Source organism: Oncorhynchus keta, chromosome 10, assembly GCF_023373465.1.
Source record: "Oncorhynchus keta strain PuntledgeMale-10-30-2019 chromosome 10, Oket_V2, whole genome shotgun sequence".
In the NCBI taxonomy this organism is placed as follows: domain Eukaryota; kingdom Metazoa; phylum Chordata; class Actinopteri; order Salmoniformes; family Salmonidae; genus Oncorhynchus; species Oncorhynchus keta.
The window spans coordinates 42,941,469-42,959,084 of NC_068430.1; the positions used below are offsets into that span (position 1 = coordinate 42,941,469).

Sequence of the window (17,616 nt, forward strand, 5' to 3'; positions counted from 1 at the left end):
AAAACGATCAAGCAGGATATGGGGCCTCGCTCGGACCGACCTCTCTCAAATGAATTTTTTATATCGTTGACTTCGACCTGTGAGCCGGGAATCCTGAATATGCCCTGCTGCTGAAGGCCTGTTGGAGCAGAGAAACCCCAAGTCAGCACTTAGATGGAAACAAATTTGGCAACAGACACAGACACAAAGACAGAGAACACACACAAACACACAACTAAACAGAAACATTTATATTCACCAAAAAAGTGTAATATGTCCATAGCCCAAACAACCATTAGTAACATAATCTCAGTCTGTCCACTACATGCTAGTTTCCATATTCAAAATTACATTCAAATCTATGGACTACTACATACAGTATCTATCAATTAATTACTGTGTTCCTCTTACCATATAGATTGATGTAGCGAACACAGCTCTCAACCACCACTGGTATGGCCTGCCCCGAGTCCTAACAGAGAGGTATACAGGGGTGTAGAGAGAGGTAAAGGTGACTCTCCACAGGTTATGAGTGTGAACACAGCACATTAATACATTCATTATCTGACTGTGCACAGACAATGACTAATGTACAATGAGCATACAAAACATTAAGAACACCATCCTTGTAATGAGTTGGACCCCCCCCCATTTTGCCCTCAGAACAGCCTCAGTTCGTCAGGACAGGGGTAGGGGTGCGTTGTGTCAAGTTGGCTGGATACGGGAAACTGTTGAGCGTGAAAAACTGAGCAGCGATGCAGTTCTTGACACAAGCCTGTGCGCCTGGCATGTACTACCATACCCCATTCAAAGGGACTTACATTTTTTGTCTTGCCCCATTCACCCTCAAATATCACGCAGACACAATCCATGTCTCAATTGTCTCAAGGCTTAAAAATCCTTCTTTAACCTTTCTCCTCCGCTTCATCTAGACTGATCGAAGTGGATTTAACAAGTGACATCAATAAGGGATCATAGCCTTTACCTGGATTCACCTGGTCAGTCTGTAATGGAAAGAGCAGGTGTTCTTAATGTTTTGTACACTCCGTGTGTAATCATGACAAATATAAGTACATCAACTGAATAAAAATCGATAGTCTGTCATATAATACGACTATGTGTTCTATTTAATTATGTGTAAAATGAGTTCATTAACTGCATGAACAATTACCAGGGATGGGATGAGTACATTATCATATAACCATTACATAAGGTAATTTACATAATTTAAATATTAGCTGAAAGACTTTCAACTGACTGAACATTCATATATGGTCTGCAGAATAGGAGATTGTGGTGTTCTTCCCATACCCACCGTTTCCTCACAAGGTTACCACTATAGTCATATACATACTATATATATATTCATATATGAAGTGCCTAGTGAAAGTCTACACACCCCTTGCAGTCTTCAAATTTTGCAGCCTTAAATTTCAAATCGAAAAAGGAATTAAATGAGATGTTCTTTTCTACAGCTCTACACAACCTACTCCACATTTTCTAAGTAAAAAAAAATTCGAGAACATTTTCCTAATTAATAAAACCTCTCCTTTTTAGATTTAATTTTAAGGTAGAAAAATGTGAAGACTGTACAAGTTGTGTGTGTAGACTTTCACGAGTGACTGAACATCATTCATTGGTTATCAGATGACAAAGGACAGAGTTACCAGGCAGGCAGAGAGATGTTGGTTAGTTAGTTTACACATTAAACCCAAACCCATTTACCCCTAGCCTGATTCTTAGATCTGTTGATGCAGTCTTGCCAACTCATATCGGCATTGGCAGACAGCACAAACAGATCTGGGAACAGGCTACTCATGAACGTCAGAATACCTGGCTGCGGGCGCGGGCATTCCGTCTTCCCCTGGAGCAGGCAGAAAACAGTGGCAGCAGCAGGATGAACAGAACAGAGAGGAAGAGAGGCAAGAAGAACAACAACAAGGTTAGAGAAGCACAGGGGAAAAGTGCATCCAGAGAGAGGTCAGAGTTCAAGCCTGTGAGAAAAGCCCGAGTGCTGTGGAGATGGGGCGAGGTAGAGGACGGGGGAGACCCAAGCTTGGGGAGGCCATGTGGGATGAGGGTGGGTGGTTATGGTGGAGAATAGTGGGGTTGTAGGACGCTGGGACTGTGGCTCAGTTTTTACAACAAGGTTGACTGGGGCAATTCGATTGATTATGAGGAGACGCGAGGAGGCAAGGCCATAGAACCATGACAGTCTGACACTAACAGCCCCACGGGCCTCCACTGCTGTGGCGTACACACTCTTTCTGTCAGTGTGCTAGTGTTGGATCCTGGCTTACACAGAGGATATATGACCTTGCGTGTTTATTTTCATAGCCTGACATGCTTAGTGCTGGGCCAAATGGCCCGTCGCCAAAATGTGTTTAACATCTAGAGGCCAGGGTTCAAGTGCTAAAACATGGGCAAGAACGTCAAAACCAAACCTTATATGACCAGAGTCTGTCTACGTTCTGTACTTAAACAACCTCAAAAGCCAAGATTTGTAGAATTGAGTACTCTTCTCCAGACCAGAGACACAAACACTACCTTTCCCAACTGTCAAGCCAATGGACTGTCCAGTCTGAGGGGTCTCGGCATTGAGTCAATTTATTTAGACAGCGGTTGTGCCCAGCACAGGGCTATGAAGGAAGGGCAAGTCAGTGAGCTGAGCTGAAGTGAGACGGAAAAGCAGTCAAAGACAGGACAGGGAGGTAGAACCCCCAGAACTGTTAGTAAAGACAGCTTACACACAGAGAGACCATATGGGGGCCAAATAAGGGGCAGTCAGTACCTTGATGAAGGCCTCCATATTGCCATTAAAGAGTTTATGATTAAAAATGGAGCGAGGTCTAGGCTTCCGCATTCTCCCGGGTTTAGGGGGAAGAGTGGGGGGCCTGATGGTGAAGGAGGTTAAGGAGAGAGGGGGGGGGCAGATACACAAACTACGATAAAACAACAAGGACTGAAACATTTATTTTACACTGTATAGTCAGTGGGACAATGTGCCATATATAGAGCCACTATATGCACTGAGTGTACAAAACATTAGGAACATTTTCCTAATATCGAGATGGACCCCCCTTTGCCCTCAGAACAACCTCAAATCATTGGGGAAAGGACTCTACAATGTGTCGAAAGCATTCCACAGGGATACTGGCCCCTTGATCCACATGGAAAACGGTTGAGTGTGAAAAACCCAGCAACGTTGCAGTTCTTCACACACTCAAACCGGTGCGCCTGGCACCTACTACTATACCCTGTTCAAAGACACTTAAATATTTTGTCTTGCCCTTTCACCCTCTGAATGGTACATACACAGTACATAATCCATGTCTCAATTGTCTCTTTCACCTGTCTCCTTCCCTTCATCTACACTGATTGAAGTGGATTTAACAGTTGGAATCAATAAGAGATCATAGCTTTCACCTGGTCAGTCAATGTAATGGAAAGAGCAGATGTTCCTAATGTTTTGTACACTCAGTGCATGCATGCATACATAGCTCTGGTTAGCTTTGCATGTACTATTCTTTCTCCTCTTGTTGCAGTACAAACCAGTTCAAAACATTATTTTAACACACAAGTGCAGTCACAGAGGACGTATGCTTACGCTATCATCCCAACTGTTTCAGCTAAACCTTCAATAACCCGAATAATGACTCTGGGCCACTAGTCAAACAAATCAGTTCATAAAAAACATGATTACAGTCAAAGCACATGATTAATGTGAGAATGACATAGAATGACATTTAAATAGTGTAATAGGCATGGGAGCTGAGAGAGGAGATATCAAATCTTAATGTGTCTTAACTCTGGACTGCTGCGCTACCGTTCATTCTTCTCAACTCACTGATGTAAGACCAAGTCATGTCTGCGCTTAATATACAGCAGTGCTCTGTTTACCAGAAGCCTGTGCTATATTGTCGTGTTTAACAAGGCTCCGTATGACCACCGTAGTGACTGATGGGTGACCGATGGTCTTACAGCCAGCTCATCTACCCATGACTGCTTCATTGTACACTCGAGTTTGCGCAGAAGTTGATTAATTAAATCACCAGACAAACATCCCCTCTCCCTATTTGGAATCCCATCCCCGACTTATCAGAGAGCCTCGGGACCAAACTGCTTTTCATTTTAACATGACGTCATCTCTGCCACTTCCAGGAACACAGGAAGTGTTTGACACGCTTTTCTTCCTCCTCTTTTGAACCTCTTTTCTTACCTTGTTGTTCCATATTCAGCCCTTTCTCCTAAAAGGAAGGAACGGATAAAGGGAGAGCAGAAGAGCGGGAGCAAGAGAGAGAGAGAGAGAGAAAATGAGTGTGTGTCTGCACGCGCTTGCGTGCATGTGTCTCTGAGAGAAAGAAAAAAACAACGTATTAATGGCAAGGTACAGTGCATTCGGAGCCAGACCTGGTTGTCTACAGAGCTGGCAGATTGGGCAGAGGGATGAGAAAACGGGCACCTATTCAGATGGGCTCAACAGTGCGGGCGCCATGACCGCCTCTCTGACTCACATACAGCCAGTCAGGCAGCGGCCATTCAGTGGTCGCCCTAGAAACCATAGAGAGAGAGACGGAGGGGGCGGACCCTGCCAGCTCAGAGCAGAATGTCAATGGAAGCTAGCGTATCCAGGGGCAACGGGGAGGAGGGAAGTGTGAGGAAGGCAGCGTTTTTTTTTGGGGGGGGCGTACAATATTGAAGTGACTGTGCAGTAGTAATATAACATGATGTCAGGGGTAAGCAACTAGATTTAGCCAGGGGCCGATTTTTGTCGTAGCAAATGGTCGGGGGGCTGGAAAATAACTAATAATTTGTACACCGCAAATTGACCACAACTAAGCACAAAAATAGATTGTATTTCAAATTAACAAATTCATACCTTGATTACATTGAGAACAGATTTTCCTAAATCAAAATTTTTTGCTGAATTACTGAATCACTTACAGTCCGGTTTTGTTCATCTAGTTATCCCAGGAAACAGAGGGGTTTGCAACAAGGTTAAGTAACAAGAATACAAGATGACATGATATCCCATAACATGATAACACTCTGATCAGGGACTCATATTGTTGATTTCAGGGCTCATGTGTAATAAAGCAGCTTCCAGCAACAAGCACTCTGTCGGTATTCTGTCTGTCTATTTGACCAAACACAACTAAATCCTGGAAATACTGGAGCCAGCGGTTTGGCTGCTTATGGGGTATCATATGAGCTTCTTGTAAAATTGTATTTTAAGAAGCATAGGACATGGGTGATTCCTCACGAAACAGGATTTTTTTAAAAATAATGTTAACGAAATTTAATTCAATTTAATTTCTTTCTGAGAAAGGATTGTTGACATATATTTGATATGTGTATCTTAAAGCATCATTGAGAAATAATTAATTGAAGTAGGAAAATTTGTGACATTGACTTCACCCAAGCCTCCTATAAAGTGGAAATGACAGCGTTTTAGCGACATTAAATCTTATAAAGCGAGTACTTACATATGCTCATTTTCACGTTTTCATATATTCATAGAATGTTTGGGAATTAAATAAGAGTAAGGCATTTGTGAAAGTTCTATAGTAATAAACAGTGTGAAAGCGGCCATGCGTTTGGACAATTAATAGAGACACTGCAGTAAATTAAAGCCGGTGCGCCATAGCCAATCAGAGCTACAGTAGGCATATATGCAAATAAGCGATTTGCCACATGGGCCTGCCATCATTCATTTTGAACTGGACTGTGTTTACAGGCAGTAGCAACAGTGGGACTTTAGATCAATAGAAAGCATTCTCCAAAAGCCACAAAATACGCCTGAATGGATTTCTGCAAATATGTAAATACCACAGGAGTCCTCTTACATTTGGGAACGGTACAGTCCTATTGATCAAACAACCATGAAAAAGGTAGGCTATCATATATGCACATCAAAAACAACAAGATCGACAACTAATGCTAGCCAGATCGAGATAAGCTAAATTCAGGGGAACCGTAGATAAACCATGTCAAACTTTTTCAGCTTGTAGTTGGCCGTCAAAATTGCACTGATAAACGATGGGGAATAGCAGGCTGCTCGCCCTTCTGCAGCTTGCCTGCCAATGCATGCTTGTCCCAACACACGTTTTGACAACTGGCTGGGAACTTTCCTCCCTGCCCGCCCATTTGATCGATGACAAAAACATTTGATTGAAAACTAAGGAGATATGCTAACTGCGGTTAACAGTTCAAGTTCAGCATAGCTAGCAAGCAAAATGACTCACATTTCTTGCTAACTTTACCAAATGACACCTGCATCCATGGCCGGCGTTAAGTGAGAGCCCTAGGGGACCTGGCCCGCCCTACCGTACCTCCGTTCCCGTCCAAATAAAATATAGAAATATTGCTCATTTATTTGACCAAGATGCGCGCCGTCATAAAAGACGCCTCAATCTCAGATCAAGAATCCGATCGAGCGAAACAGCGTCCCTCTGTCGCCATATCTGTAGACCGTGTATCTGATGCTGTCTGGACAAAAGGGAGCATGACATGTCATACTTTTCTGGCCAGACAGCATCAGATGCATGGGATACATATAGTGAGACAGAGGGGTGCTGTTTCACTCACTAGTTTCAGCAGAGAGGAAGAGGCTAAGCGAGAGGACCCACTCTCGCGAAAATCTGTCCTGAATTTTATGGGCATAATATGCAGACCTAAGTTTGTCGCCTGCATTCCCGCCTTTGGGACAGTGACTCGCATTGTTAGGGGGGAGACATGAGCATCTTATCATTATATAGAATTAAAAACAGGTTCATCCCCTGGTTCAACCGTGATCTTGCAGAGGTACTCCACCTCAAGAATTGCTTTTGGCAAAAGGCTCGGCACACATATACTCAGGCTGACTGGCTCTCGTTCAGGCAAATGAGAAATTTGTGCACTCAGGCTGTCAGGAAGGCCAAAGTTAGTTACTTTAAGAAGCAGTTGTGTGGGTCTAACCTCAAGAAGTTCTGGAACATGGTTAAAGACCTGGAGAATAAACCCTCCTCCTCACAGCTGCGCATGTCCCTTAATGTTGATGATGTGGTTGTTACTGGCACGTGGCTGAGCTCTAATTACCACTTCATTAAGTCAGGATTCCTATTTGACTCCTTGCCCGTCCAATAATTCCTCATCTCCCACCCCTTATAATGCGACTATCGCTGAAGCTTCTCGCTCTTTTTCCCCTGCCCCGCTGCCAAGTTTCTCCCTGCAGACAATTACTGAGTCCGAGTGCTAAAGGAGCACCTTAAACTTGACCCCCAAAAATAATCTGGGTCAAATGGTTTAGACCCTTTCTTCTTTAAGGTTGCTTCCCCTATCATCACCAAGCCTCTCTCTCCTTTCTGGGGATGTTCCAATTGCTTGGAAGGCAGCCACAGTTCATCCTTTATTTAAAAGGGGAGATCAAGCTGATCCTAACTGTTATAGGCCTATTTATATTTTGCCCTGTTAACCTGTTGAGTGTAGATGGCAGTATTTTGATGTTTGGATGAAAAACGTACCCAAATGAAACTGCCAATTTCTCAGGCCCAGAATCTATAATATGCATATAATTGTCAGATTAGAATAGAAAACACTCGAAAGTTTCCAAAACTGCCAAAATATTGTCTGTGAGTATAACATAACTGATATTGCAGGTGAAAACATGAGGAAAATCCAACCAGGAAGTGGCTTCTATTTTGAAAGCTCCATGTTCCATTGCAAGCCTTCCCTCCATTTAAATGGGTATCAACCAGATTCCTTTTCCTATGGCTTACACATGGTGTGTACAGTCTTTGGACATAGTTTCAGGCTTTATTTTGAAAAATTAGCGAGAAAGAGCACATAGTGTCAGGGGATGACTGGGTGCCAGTAGCGTTTTGCATGCGCAACAGAGTAGAGCAGCCATTTTCTTTCTCTCTGCTATTGAAGAAGCTACTGTCCGGTTGAAATATTATCGATTATATATTGTAAAAACAACCTGAGGATTGATTATAAAAAATGTTTCCACCAACTTTATGGATACTATTTGGAATTTGTCTGCACCGTAATGACCGCTTGAGCCTGTGAATTTCTGAACATAACGCGCCAACCAAATGGAGGTATTTTGGATATAAAAATAATCTTTATGGAACAAAAGGAACATTTATTGTGTAACTGGGAGTCTCGTGAGTGCAAACATCTGAAGATCAAAGGTAAGCGATTAATTTGATTGCTTTTCTGACTTTCGTGACCAATCTACTTTGCTGTTTGTAATGTTTTGTCTGCTGAGAGAGACGTCCTTACATAAATGCTTGGTATGCCGAAAAGCTTTTTTGAAATCTGACATGCCAGGTGGATTGACAGCAAGCTAAGCTGTGTTTCGCTATATTACACTTGTGATTTCATGAAAATGTAATATTTTTAGTAATTTCATTTGAATTTGGCGCTGATCCCGCTAACGGGATGGGTGCATCAAGAAGTTAATCAAAAGTGTTGGAAAAACTTGTCAATAATCAACTGACTGGCTTTGATGTCTATAGTATTCTCTTGGGTATGCAATCTGGTTTCCCCTCAGGTTATGGATGTGTCACTGCAAACTTAAAGGTCCTCAATGATGTCACCATTACTCTTGATTCTAAGCAATATTGTGCTGCTATTTTTATTGACTTGGCCAAAGCTTATGATACGGTAGACCATTCCATTCTTGTGGGCCGGTTAAGGAGTATTGGTGTCTCTGAGGGGACTTTGGCCTGGTTTGCTAATTAATGTCAGAAAATCTGCCGTCTCAGCCACCTCCTGTCACCAAGGGAGTACTCCAAGGCTCGATCCCTCTTCTCAATTTACATTAACATACCTCAGGCAATAGGTAGCTCACTCATCCATTTATATGCAGATGATACAGTCTTATACTCAAGCTGGCCTCTCCCCGGATATTGTGTTAACTTCTGTAGGGTAGGGAGCAGCATTTGGAATTTTGGATGAAAAGCATGCCCAAATTAAACTGCCTTCTACTCAGGCCCAGAAGATAGAAAACACTAAAGTTTCCAAAATTGTTAAAATAATGTCTGTGAGTATAACAGAACTGATTTGGCTGGCGAAAAGATGAGAAATCCATTCAGGAAGTAGGATATATTTTTTTGTCGTTTTCTATTCAATGCCATTACAGTATCCATTGACTTTGGACTCAAATTGCAGTTCCTATGCCTTCCACTAGATGTCAACAGTGTTTATAAATTGTTTCATGCTTGTATTCTGAAAAATGAGGGAGTAAGAGCAGTCTGAATGAGTGGACCCTACCGTGTCACAGAGCTTTTTCATGCGTGCGACCAGAGAGAGTGCCTTTCTTGTTTACCTTTTATATTGACAACGTTATTGTCCGGTTGTAATATTATTGATTATTTAGGCTAAAAACAAACTGAGGATTGAATATAAACATTGTTTCACATGTTTCTATGAACTTTACAGATACAATTTGAATTTTTTTGTCTGCCTGTTGTGACTGCGTTTGAGCCTGTGGATTACTGAAGAAAACACGAGAACAAAATGGGGGTTTTCGGATATAAAGAGACTATCGAACAAAAGGAACATTTATTGAAAAAATGAATGTCTTCTGAGTGAAAACATATGAAGATCATCAAAGATAAGTGATTAATTTTATCTCTATTTCTGACTTGTGTAACTTCTACTTGGCTGGTTACTGTTTGTAATGATTTGTCTACTGGGCAACGTTCTCAAATAATTGTAAGCTATGCTTTCGCCGTAAAGCATTTTTTAATTCTGACACAGTGGTTGGATTCACAAGAAGTTAATCTTTAAACCAATGTAAAATAGTTGTATCTTTTCTGAATTTTTATAATGAGTATTTTTGTATTTGGTGCTCTGCAATCTCACTGGATGTTGGCTAGCTGGGACGCTAGCGTCCCACATACCCTAGAGGTTAAATGCTCTACAACAAAGCTTTCTTAATATCCAACAAGCTTTCTCTACCCTTAACCTTGTTCTGAACACCTCCAAAACAAAGGTCATGTGGTTTGGTAAGAAGAATGCCCCTCTCCCCACCGGTGTGATTACTACCTCTGAGGGTTTAGAGCTTGATGTAGTCACCTCATTACAAGAACTTGGGTGTATGGCTAGACGGTACACTGTCCTTCTCTCAGCACATATCAAAGCTGCAGGCTGAAGTTAAATCTAGACTGTGTTTCCTGTATCATAATCGCTCCTCTTTCACCCCAGCTGCCAAACTAACCCTGATTCAGATGACCATCCTACCCACGCTAGATTACGGAGACATAATTTATAGATCTGCAGGTAAGTATGCTCTCGAGCGGCTAGATGTTCTTTACCATTCGGCCTTCAGATGTGCCACTAATGCTCCTAAAAGGACACATTACTGCACTCTATACTCCTCTGTAAACTGGTCATCTCTGTATACCCATCGCAAGACCCACTGGTTGATGCTTATTTATAAAACCCTCTTAGGTCTCACTCCCCCCTATCTGAGATATCTACTGCAGCCCTCGTCCTCTACATACAACACTCGTTCTGCCAGTCACATTCTGTTAAAAGTCCCCAAAGCACACACATCCCTGGGTCGCTCCTCTTTTCAGTTCGATGCAGCTAGTGACTGCAACAAACACTCAAACTGGACAGTTTTATCTCAATCTCTTCATTCAAAGACTCATGGACACTCTTACTGACAGTTGTGGCTGCTTTGATGTATTGTTGTCTCTAGCTTTTGTGCCCAATAATGTTTGTACCATGTTTTGTGCTGCTACCATGTTGTGTTGCAACCAAGTTGTGTTGTCGCCTTGCTATGTTGTCATCTTAGGTCTCTCTTTATGTAGTGTTGTGAGTGTTTTGTCCTATATTTATATTCTATTTATTTTTTTCACCCCAGTCCCCCGCAGGAGGCCTTTTGCCTTTTGGTAGGCCGTCATTGTAAATAAGAATTTGTTCTTAACTGACTTACCAAGTTAAATAAAGGTTAAATAAAATATAAAAAAATAAATGTATTACAGTCATCTACCGTTCTCACTCTCGGAGTGAAAGCGTTGTTTGCATTGTTCACGACCTGTTACACTTGTGAGAAACAGGTTTTGGATTATTTTAGAACCATCATTTAGGAGTGTTCATGCCTGAACACACCAACCTGCTGAGTTGATACAACGCTCAAGTCAAGACAGATATAAAGGGATGCAGACAGGCGGAGTATATATATATTCATGTGATTGAAAGAACCTAAATTTAATCAGGATATTTTCTACTGTTTTTATTTGCTCGGCTTTAGGTCTATATATTTTACTTAGTTGGCAATGGAAGTTATAGGCCTACTACTGCATTGGTCTATAGCAGTGGTCGTCAACCTTTTATGAGTAAGTAAAGATCACTGAGTCAAAATGCAAGCCGAGATCTAACGCTCAGATTTTTTTTTTAAACATAACTTAAAACACATAAGCCTATGCAACATTGACCAATTAAAAACAGTTGTGCAGCAATGAGGTTTGTACAGTAGGCTATAGGCCCAATACATTATCACTGCATATTGGCTATGCTTGAATTGCCATACAAATGTTGTACTTCGCAGACCATTTTGAAATTATACTTAATTGTTTTTCCCGCCCTCCTTCCCTCCTCTCACCAGACTCACCGTCCCTCGCCCTCCTTCCCTCCTCTCACCCGACTCACCATCCCCCGCCCTCCTTCCCTCCTCTCACCCGACTCACCGTCCCCCGCCCTCCTCTCACCCGACTCACCGTCCCCCGCCCTCCTCCCTCCCCGACTCACCGTCCCCCCGCCCTCCTCCTCTCACCCGACTCACCGTCCCCCGCCCTCCTTCCCTCCTCTCACCCGACTCACCGTCCCCAGCCCTCCTTCCCTCCTCTCACCCGACTCACCGTCCCCCGCCTCCTTCCCTCCCGACTCACCGTCCCCCGCCCCCTTCCCTCCTCTCACCCGACTCACCGTCCTCCTTTCCTCCTCTCACCAGACTCACCGTCCCCCGCCCTCCTTCCCTCCTCTCACCCGACTCACCGTCCTCCTTCCCTCCTCTCACCCGACTCACCGTCCTCCTTCCCTCCTCTCACCCGACTCACCGTCCTCCTTCCCTCCTCTCACCCGACTCACCGTCCTCCTTCCCTCCTCTCACCCGACTCACCGTCCCCCTTCCCTCCTCTCACCCGACTCACCGTCCCCCTTCCCTCCTCTCACCCGACTCACCGTCCCCCTTCCCTCCTCTCACCCGACTCACCGTCCCCCGCCCTCCTTCCCTCCTCTCACCCGACTCACTGTCCCCCGTCCCTCCTTCCCTCCGCTGAGTAAAGGGGACACAGTCTTCCAGCTGAAACTCAAGTCGCACTGCATTATTTCTGCCTAATGCAGCCAACCATGCTGTTACTACTATGAAATATTCCTGAATATTAAAAAGACACAAGACGCTAATAATAAAGCAAAATTATTGGAACACTTACTATACTCATTCATAGCAGCTGCAGTGCTGGTTGTAACATGTGGAAGTATGGCTTATAAAAAAAGTGTTAACAGTATGGAATAACAACAAACAGGAACTTGCACATAAAAACAGCAGCTCTTTGCTATATTCATTCTAGTCATGGAGAAAGTCTCACTCAATTGTCTCTCTCGTTTTGAAATCTCAGTATCAACTTTGCTGTGCGTTCAAGGCTTCTTTTTCCAGTCTATGGCTCAGACACGGTGACCTGAGCTATCCGATTGGACAGCGGTAGGACTATATGTGCACTTGATTTGCTCTCTGGGCTTGCCGGGAAGGTGGAGTTCTAACTTCAAAATGGGAACGTTTTGCCTTACCTGGCGCTAGGGCTGCAGAATCAAGTGCATCTACCGGCAACACAATGAAACAATTACAAAAAACAGGAACGCAAGGCTTTATGTCCTTTTTTTTTTACAGAAACACTTGGTGACCGACTAGGAATGCGATCGATCGCGATCGACCGGTTACGGACCACTGGCCTATGGGCTCTCTCTGAGTTCCAAGCGCAATTTTTTTGCGTCCAATGGAACACGGTGTATCAATGTGTCCAGATGGCAAAGGCTGGTGCTCTTGCATTAGTTGCGTTTTAACTTTTAGATTTGTATCATTTTAATTCAGATTTTTTCTGATTAACCACATGAAAATCAAAACAAAAATGCGCATATAACAATAATTATAACTGGCACGCAGATCGATAGAAATATCGATAGAAATGGTCAGATACATTGTAAGCCTCTCCAAACTTGAAAGTCACAAGCTGCCTATGGTCTTAATGGTTGTTTATTATAAAACAAACTTGAGAAAGCGCGTGCACGCAGGGGGTCCGGTGAAGAAAACGGACCCGACTATAGAAATTAAATGCCCGTCCAATTGATTCGTTCTGGTGCCGGCATCTCAAGCTGTAGCCAGAGAAAAAATTATATGGGGGGGGGGGGGTCAACCACACACCCACCCGTCCAATGACATAACATCCTCCCAGCAGTTGGCTAGCTAGCTAATGTTAGGCTCTCTGCTTTTAGCTTGCCAAATAAATATCTACATAAATAGATAAGCTAGCATATTAGCCACGTTATGACTGACTTGTGATCATTCCCCTTGCTCGTCTGATGGTATTGGCATTCCCAGCCTTTGTTAGCTACATTCGTCAATTCCCCCCCCCCAAATATTTAGTCATTGAAACTGAAACAGTACATACTGAATTGCTGGAGGAAGCCAACAATATACAAGGCCATCTGTGATTTACAACTAGATAGCAATATTTGTTGGACTTCCAAGAATTAGCAGAGATCCCACTCTGGAACTGTGATATGCCCGTAGAGTATATTATGTTCGACAATATATTGAAAAATGTGCCAAATCCTAAATGTTAGATGGGCTAAAAACTTTTATTTTGTCTCTATAGCACAGCATTTTGGATTTGAGATCAAATGTTTCATATGAAGCGACAGTACAGAATGTCACCTTTTATTTGAGGGTATTTTCATACACATCTGTTTTGCCATTTAGAAATGAAATCACTTTTATGTATCTTGTCCCCCAACTGAAAAGGTGTCAAAAGTATTGGGACAAATTCACATATGTTTATTAAAGTAGTCAAAAGTTTAGTATTTGGTCCAATATTTCTAGCATGCAATGACTACATCAAGCGTGTGACTCTACACACCTTTCGGGGGCATTTGCAGTTTGTTGCGGTTGCGTTTCAGATTATGTTGTGACCAATAGAACTAAATGGTAAATAACATATTGTGCATTTTGGAGTGACTTTAATTGTAAATAGGAATATATGTTTCTGAGCACTTCTACATTACTGTGGATACTACCATGATTATGGATAATCCTGACTGAATCGTTTAATATTGATGAGTGAGAAAGTTAGAGGGATAAATATCATAACCCCCCCCCCCCTCCTAATAAAATGAAAACCTCTCATGTTATTGGTAATGGTGAAAAGTTAGCATGTCACTCATAATTATTAACCATTCAATTCATTATCATATAATTGGCAAGCTGCTGCGGGCGCTTTTTAAAAGGGGCGGTGAACGACCAATGAATGGCATTGTGATCCAGAGGTGGCACAACAGCATTGTAACATGAGAGCTGTTCTCACCTTCTCCTAGCGTCTGCTTCAGTAGATCATGCTTGGCCTGTAGTTTAACTATGAGGTTGCTTCCATTCAGGTACTCTTTAAATTTCTATACAGGCAGAGAGAGACAGAGAGAGAGAAAATACTTTTACAATGTGTAATATGACATTTAGGGGACACTTTTATCCAAAGAAATTTATAGTAAGTAGTACAGTAAGTGAATTCATGTTTAATATGTAATCCTTGCAGGAAATGAACCCGCGACCTCAGCAATCCTAGCTAATGCCACACTCTTACAAACAGAGCCACACAGGACCACACTTGCAACTGTAGGCTACAGTCAGTACTGCATTACAGCAAAGGTTAATTTCATAATTAATTTGCATGACTTGTATCAGCAAAGCCTTATGATAATACCAGTCAAATGAATTCACAACCAGATGGTTGCCTGTCTGAATTCCACAGGGCATAATGCTAAATAATGAGGAACACTGGAGAAAGCCACTAAACTTGAGTAGCATAAGTACTCTAATATCAGTATGTAATTCATTAAGATGAAAAAAGCATTTCTAATGCACTGTAAGTTGTGTTAATACAATAATAATAATGCATGACACTATTATACTTTTTGTAAAGTGACATACACTTATGTGATCCCTGTGGGAATTGAACCCATGATGACAATGTTCTGGGGCCGAGCTGGGCTGAGCTCCCTGCCATCCAGGACCTCTATACTAGGCGGTGTCAGAGGAAGATGTACATTTTTTTTAAAGAATTCTGCCTTCAAAGCCATAGACTGTTCACTTTGCTACCGCACAGCAAGGTACCGATGCACCGAGTCTGGAACCAACAGGACCCTGAACAGCTTCTACTACCATAAGACTGCTAAACAAGACTTCTAAATAGCTAATCAAAATGGCTACCTGCTGCTACTGGTCATTTACCCTTTTTGGACTAAACCTCCTGCACTTGCTCTATGCACACACACTGGACTCTACCCACACACATACCTACATCGACACAATTACAAATTGAAGTCTCTTGGGGTATGTCTCTATAAGCTTGGCACATCCAGCCACTGGGATTTTTTTTTTCCCATTCTTCAAGGCAAAACTGCTCCAGCTCCTTCAAGTTGGATGAGTTCCGCCGGTGTACAGCAATCTAAGTCATACCACAGATTCTGAACTGGATTGAGGTCTGGGCTTTGACTCGGCCATTCCAAGACATTTAAATGTTTCCCCTTGAACCACCCGAGTGTTGCTTTATCAGTGTGCTTAGGGTCATTGTCCTGCTGGAAGGTGTACCTCATTCCTAGTCTCAAATATCTGGAAGACTGAAACAGGTTTTCCTGAATAATTTCCCTGTATTTAGCGCCATCCATAATTGCTTCAATTCTGACCAGTTTCCCAGTACCTGCCGATGAAAAACATCCCCACAGCATGGGATGGTGTTCTCGGGGTGATGCAAGGTGTTTGATTTGCGCCAGACATAAGGTTTTCCTTGATGGCCAAAAAGCTCAATTTTAGTCTTATCTTACCGGAGTACTTTCTTCCATATGTTTGGGGAGTCTCCCACATGCCTTTTGGCGAACACCAAAAGTGTTGGCTTGCTTTTTTCTGGCCACTCTTCCGTAAAGCCCAGCTCTGTGGAGTGTACGGTTTAAAGTGGTCCTATGGACAGATACTCCAATCTCCGCTGTGGAGCTTTGTAGCTCCTTCAGGGTTATCTTTGGTCTCTTTGTTGCCTCTCTGATTAATTCCCTCCTTGCCTGCTCAGTGAGTTCTGGTGGGCGGCCCACTCTTGGCAGGTTTGTGGTGGTGCCATATTGTTTACATGTTTTAATAATTGATTTAATGGTGCTCCATGGGACATTAAAAGTTTATGATTGTTTTTTTTAATAACCCAACCCTTATCTGTACTTCTCCACAACTTTGTCCCTGACCTGTTTGGAGAGCCCCTTGGTCTTCATAGTGCCGATTTGTGGTGTTGCAGACTCTGGGGCCTTTCAGAACAGGTGTATATATACTGAGATCATGTGACAGATCATGTGACAAACAGATTGCACACAGATGGAATTTATATAACTAATTATGTGACTTTGGAAGGTAATTGGTTCCATCAGATCTTATTTAGGGGCAAAGGGGGTGAATACATATGCACAGCAAAGGGGGTGAATACATATGCACAGCAAAGGGGGTGAATACATATGCACAGCAAAGGGGGTGAATACATATGCACAGCAAAGGGGTGAATACATATGCACAGCAAAGGGGTGAATACATATGCACAGCAAAGGGGGTGAATACATATGCACAGCAAAGGGGGTGAATACATATGCACAGCAAAGGTGGTGAATACATATACATATGCACAGCAAAGGGGGTGAATACATATGCACAGCAAAGGGGGGTGAATACATATGCACAGCAAAGGTGGTGAATACATATGCATAGCAAAGGTGGTGAATACATATGCACAGCAAAGGTGGTGAATACATATGCACAGCAAAGGTGGTGAATACATATGCATAGCAAAGGTGGTGAATACATATGCATAGCAAAGGTGGTGAATACATATGCACAGCAAAGGTGGTGAATACATATGCATAGCAAAGGTGGTGAATACATATGCATAGCAAAGGTGGTGAATACATATGCATAGCAAAGGGGGTGAATACATATGCATAGCAAAGGTGGTGAATACATATGCATAGCAAAGGTGGTGAATACATATGCACAGCAAAGGTGGTGAATACATATGCATAGCAAAGGTGGTGAATACATATGCATAGCAAAGGTGGTGAATACATATGCATAGCAAAGGGGGTGAATACATATGCATAGCAAAGGGGGTGAAAACATATGCATAGCAAAGGGGGTGAAAACATATGCATAGCAAAGGGGGTGAAAACATATGCATAGCAAAGAGGGTGAAAACATATGCGTGCATCTCATTTCCGTTTTAATTGTTTTTGAATTTCTTGAAACAAGTTTTTTTTTTTTCATTTCACTTTACCAATTTGGACTATTTTGTGTATGTCCATTACATGAAATCCAAATAAAAATCTATTTAAATTACAGGTTGTAAT

At 42.5% G+C, this 17,616-nt stretch overlaps 1 protein-coding gene across 2 annotated transcripts in view; it reads right to left on the reverse strand.

The window, feature by feature from the left end:
• The window catches only part of LOC118388793 (SLIT-ROBO Rho GTPase-activating protein 3-like), a 69,029-nt gene that overhangs the window by 13,372 nt on the left and 38,041 nt on the right, over positions 1–17,616 (reverse strand). Inside the window, exons 10-14 of one of the 2 annotated variants that reach the window (XM_035778266.2) lie at positions 14,553–14,637; positions 4,199–4,226; positions 2,771–2,873; positions 391–451; positions 41–118 (exon numbers count right to left, since the gene is read on the reverse strand). In XM_035778266.2, coding sequence (XP_035634159.1) covers positions 41–118; positions 391–451; positions 2,771–2,873; positions 4,199–4,226; positions 14,553–14,637 — 355 coding nt within the window. Of the gene's footprint in view, positions 1–40; positions 119–390; positions 452–1,812; positions 1,844–2,770; positions 2,874–4,198; positions 4,227–14,552; positions 14,638–17,616 lie in introns of both variants that reach the window. The other variant, XM_035778267.2, reaches the window with a different exon arrangement.